The 5000-nt window shown below is 34.5% G+C and overlaps 1 protein-coding gene across 1 annotated transcript in view; it reads right to left on the reverse strand.

Moving 5' to 3' along the window:
* The window catches only part of LOC137643030 (uncharacterized), a 14980-nt gene that overhangs the window by 8199 nt on the left and 1781 nt on the right, over positions 1–5000 (reverse strand). Inside the window, exons 4-6 of the mRNA XM_068375883.1 lie at positions 4388–4523; positions 3519–3592; positions 122–249 (exon numbers count right to left, since the gene is read on the reverse strand). Coding sequence (XP_068231984.1) covers positions 122–249; positions 3519–3592; positions 4388–4523 — 338 coding nt within the window. The remainder of the gene's footprint in view (positions 1–121; positions 250–3518; positions 3593–4387; positions 4524–5000) is intronic.

Here is a 5000-nt window from a genome sequence, read left to right on the forward strand (position 1 = left end):
ATTTGCAGAATAAAGTGATCTACGAATGGTCGATCGCCACTTAGTAAATATGAAATAAGTCATGACACTTGACAAGCTACTTTTTCATAATCATCTTGAAATATTGGATTTATTTGCCTACCTTGAGCTACCACATTCCATCTTGCAGGCATTACCGATCCCATGACTCTGTACTTGTAACTTCCGAATTCACTGATGCTCAGGTCTCGAAGAGTGAAGTTAGCGATATTACCGTCTTTGACAACGATACTGAAATATAGTCCGAGCGAGAAACATGAAACATCAGTACATATAATAATAATAATAATAATAATAATAATAATAATAATAATAATAATAATAATAATAATAATAATAATAATAATAAAATATTTGTCATTAAAAAGATAGCTGTATCAGGGGAATTTAGAAAGCTCCGTTGCTTACTTTTACTTTTACTTTTAGAGGTTTATTTCTCGCCCTCCATCAAACACTAAAGGTCTGTTCAGGCGGGCCTTGGTGTATGAAAAAAAAATAATTCCTTTCCAGTTAATATTTTGCTCTGTATCGTTATCAGTTATTTCGCTAGCATTTGTATTCAGGCTTAATAGTTTTCAGGTCACTATTATAACACTTTCTAAAAAGATAAGTCTTCAGGTTTTTCTTGAAGGCAGCCACATTTGTGCTATTCTTGACATCGAGTGGAAGGTCGTTAAAGAGTCTCGGTGCAGCATAACTGAACGTTCTTCCTCCTATTGCATGATTCACACTAATTTCGAATAGTCTATGGGGGTCATCTGCATGTCTAACTCTTACAGTGGCGCTGGTAGCTTCAGGGTAGGGGATCAAGCAATCACGAAGATATTTTGGCTTATCACCTGTAAGTGCTTTGTGAGTCAACAAGCAAATTTTAAATTCAATCCTAGCCTTAACAGGTAACCAATGTAGATCGATCAGTGCAGGAGTTATTCTCTCCCGAAATTTAATGCCTTTTATCAGTCTAGCCGCCCGGTTTTGCACATTTTGAAGCTTCCTTAGTAGTGTATTGGGCAATTTGTAGTACAGAGAATTGCAATAATCAAGCCTTGATATTACATGACTCACCACTAAAATTTTTGTACTGCCCTCTGTTAAATATTTTCTAATAAATGCTATGTTTCTCAGGTGATAGTTACACACTTTCACTGTGTTCACAATTTGGTCCTTCATTGACAAATTACAGTCTATCAGTACACCCAAATTTTTCACAACAGGCACAATCCCAACATCAGCATCACCAATTTTTATACTTTGAATTAACTGGTAATTCTTCAAAGCCACCCCTGTGCCAAAGAACATACATTCTGTTTTATCATCATTTAATTTGAGCTTTTTCCTCTGCATCCATGTTTTTATTTCAGTCATTATCTCATCAATTTTCTTCTTTGTATCTTGTGTTGTTGAAATTGAGAGGTAAAACTGAGTATCATCTGCATATAGTTTAAAACCCACTTTTTGTTTTTTCAAGATGTGTGATAGCTCGATAGTATATATGTTAAACAAGATAGGGCCCAGTACACTACCCTGTGGTACACCCTTCATAAGAATTCTCTCATTGGATCGGTTTCCAGAAACTTCTACAATAGTCTTCCTGTTCACTAAGTAACTTCGCAAAAATTTCAGTGCTTCCTGAGTCACTCCAATAGACTTCAAGTCGTCAAGTAAGTACTCGTGCACAACAGTGTCAAAAGCAGCACTAAGATCTAACATAATTAAAATTCCACACTTTCCCCCATCAAGAAGACTTATCATATCATTCATTATTGAGCACAAAGTAGTTTCTGTAGAATGATTAGCTCTGTAGGCCGATTGATTTTCCGGGAATACCTGTAACTCGTCAATATGCGCCCACAATTGCTCACTTATGACTTTTTCAATAAGCTTTGACATGTAGGATAAATTTGAAATGGGCCTATATGAATTTAGCTCGTTTACATCACCTTTCCCTTTGTAAATTGGTTTGATCAACGCAGTTTTTTCACAGCTAGGAAAACAGGATTGCGATATACTTAGGTTAATTATGTTCAGGTAAATATTATATACGACTTGTTTGTTTGGAGCTTCACTTATTGAACTGTTTGGGAAAGGGTCGTTTCCACAATATGTATTCTTCATCTCTCTCATAACCTTTAACAAGTCGCACATATTTATCTCCCTAAATTTTATTAACTTCTTTCCCTCTTTCACTGGCATAGCTGACTGTCCCTCCAAGTGATTTTGGGGGAAGCCTCTATAGATTTTATCAATTTTTTCACTAAAGAATATAGCAAAACTCTCTGCACAAATATTGTCAGGCAAGACATATTTTTTCTTTAATCCCATCAAATCATCAAGGTTTTTATGAAAGTCCTTCATGTTATTAGTTTTTTTACATTCGCCGTTGTAGAATTTTCTTTTTGTTTTTTCTAACAGGATGTTATAATCATTTCTGGCCTTATTATATAGATTTCTGGCTTGTAAGGATTTGGCTCTTTTCCATCTACCTTCCATCTTACGTCTGTGTCTTTTTGCCTTTAATAGTTCACTATTATACCATCTAACATTTTCGCGTACCACTATTTGTTTGTTCTTTATGGGACACATGGTATCGTACATTTTTCCAAAATTGTCGTTGTATTTCTTGGTATAGAATTGCATGCTGAATTCCGCCAATGTAGTCAAAACTTTAGATAACTTTTCACATTTACATTAATGGTAGTCAAAACGACTTGAAGAAATCAGACAATGCCAATGATTTTCGTGTTTGTTACCATCTCTACTTCTCGGGTTTCATGTTCACGTTCTTGCATATAAATAAGGGTAACTACAAAACAGATGTTGATTATAAGTGTGATGGCACTTGTCTGAAACAGCGTTTAGAAATACCACTTCCTTTTTTCTGCAAATGAGAAATTTTGCTTTTCATTTTTTTAACGATATAATAAAAAGAAAATATCTAACATTGATGTATTCCTTTGTTTTATTTCATAACAATATTAGTCTGCTGGTCACAAGTTTCAAATTAAAATCTGTTTTTAAGTGCCGGCCATTCCCTCTTTCGTCCGTTGATGATTGCCCACAGCTTGTCTCTAGTCTAGTCTGGGGCTCTTAGTCTAAATCTGACAGTCCATAAGCAAGCCCCTCTCAGTCACAGTGACCTCTGTACTGTATAGGTATGCAGAATTAAGGAACCTTAGTCCGAGCCTTGAGCCTGTATGTAATTACAAAGACCTACAGATCAGGATTGCCACCTCGACCCTCCAGTAAATTACCTTTTACGGTATGGGTATGGGTACATGGACAACTGTGTACTTTTACTTCGATGTATTTCTATTAAAATCAAATGGATTTGCTTTGGGTCATACTCCACATGTTCAAGTTTTGTTGAAATTGTTTCAATAGTTTTTGGGTATGTTGTTCACACAAAAAATAATAATATTGCAATTATTTTCAAGGTACTGCTGCATCCCTCTTCGCAAAATCTTCGATTTTAGCGAAGGCTATAATAATGGGATATCTACCTAGTATTCCCGTGGAGGCTGCCCTGTGCCTCGCCAGATGGGTCCAGCTGAATATTCACTGTCATCTCTTGGCCCTGTAAGAAAAAAAATTGGCTGTATTTTTATCGGTATATTGTTTTCTATATGTGAGAAGTTAGCATGTGGGAATTTGCCTATGTTATAAAATAATTTGAGTGAAAGTGAATTTTTGAAATCTAGTTTAACAAAAAAAAAAAAAAAAAAAAAAAACCTGAACACGAATCCTAAAGGTTTCCTGTCCATTGTTCAATCTATCTTGTGATCTTTATAACACTTAGTTTTCACTTAATATTTTAGTACATTCAAAAGAGTGAAGGAAATGAATGCAACATGATTAAAAGACTGTTTAAATTTTTTTTCATTGGCCTTAGACTTACTGCTTTTTTTTATTATCATTATTTATCTATAACTAACCTTCGGCATAAATTTCGTTCGCAATTATAATTTCATCCAGTTTTGAGACTTACTCGATCCATAGATTCTTACATCAAAGTTAAAATGTTTAGGACTTTATTCCAATTCGATTATAGGTAAAGAAAAGATGTTTATCTCACTTTTCAAAGTCATAGATTATCATTATGAAGAATCAATATTTATTGCTGCCATTCAAGATGACTGCATCATGTCTAAAACTGTAAATAATTGATTGTTTAGGCAATGCCAAACTTCATTAACTATGAAAACGTATTCTATATAGCTATAGAGGTACATTCTATATCATGAAAGCGATGAAAAACTTCTATATGATTCTTCATCTAACGGTTAAAATTAATACGTCCTTTTACTTTATAGGTGAAATATAAATATATTGAACGGTGCACAGGAACAATTCATGAGCTGATTATACCCACCATCAGGTAATCCGTTCTTATTGCGTTTTTGAAGAAACTGTCCTCCACAACACCAAGTGTTATATGGAAATTTTCGTGAGGCGTAACCGTCTTCGCTACCTCCATTATTTTCAATGTAACCTCTTTTTCCAGAGCCCTTTAGAGAGAGAGAGAGAGAGAGAGAGAGAGAGAGAGAGAGAGAGAGAGAGAGAGAGAGAGAGAGAGAAAGAGAGAGAGAGAGAGAGAGAGAGAGAGAGAGAGAGAGAGAGAGAGAGAAAGAGAGAGAGAGAGATGATCGATTATTATCATAATAGAAGCTTCATTTGGGAATTGTTTTAGTTACTGATGAGGAATGAAAACATTTGGATTATGATCATTAATGGGTTGAAAGTAAGGCTTTAGTAATTATAGCTATAATTGCATGGGGTGTAGTATCAAATTCTAATTGAGGAAAGTGAAATAAATTTAATGTAAAAACTCAGTTTGAGTGCATCGAAAACATCAAATATTCAAGTTGCAGTTAAGCATTTAATCAAATCTGCCAACAACTCTAGAAGTGAATAATATGGTGAACAATATTTTATGTAGTTTCATAAAGTTCTTAATCCTACTTCTGCAAATTCACAGTATGTAC

This window comes from Palaemon carinicauda, chromosome 6, assembly GCF_036898095.1.
Source record: "Palaemon carinicauda isolate YSFRI2023 chromosome 6, ASM3689809v2, whole genome shotgun sequence".
Classification (NCBI taxonomy): Eukaryota; Metazoa; Arthropoda; class Malacostraca; order Decapoda; family Palaemonidae; genus Palaemon; species Palaemon carinicauda.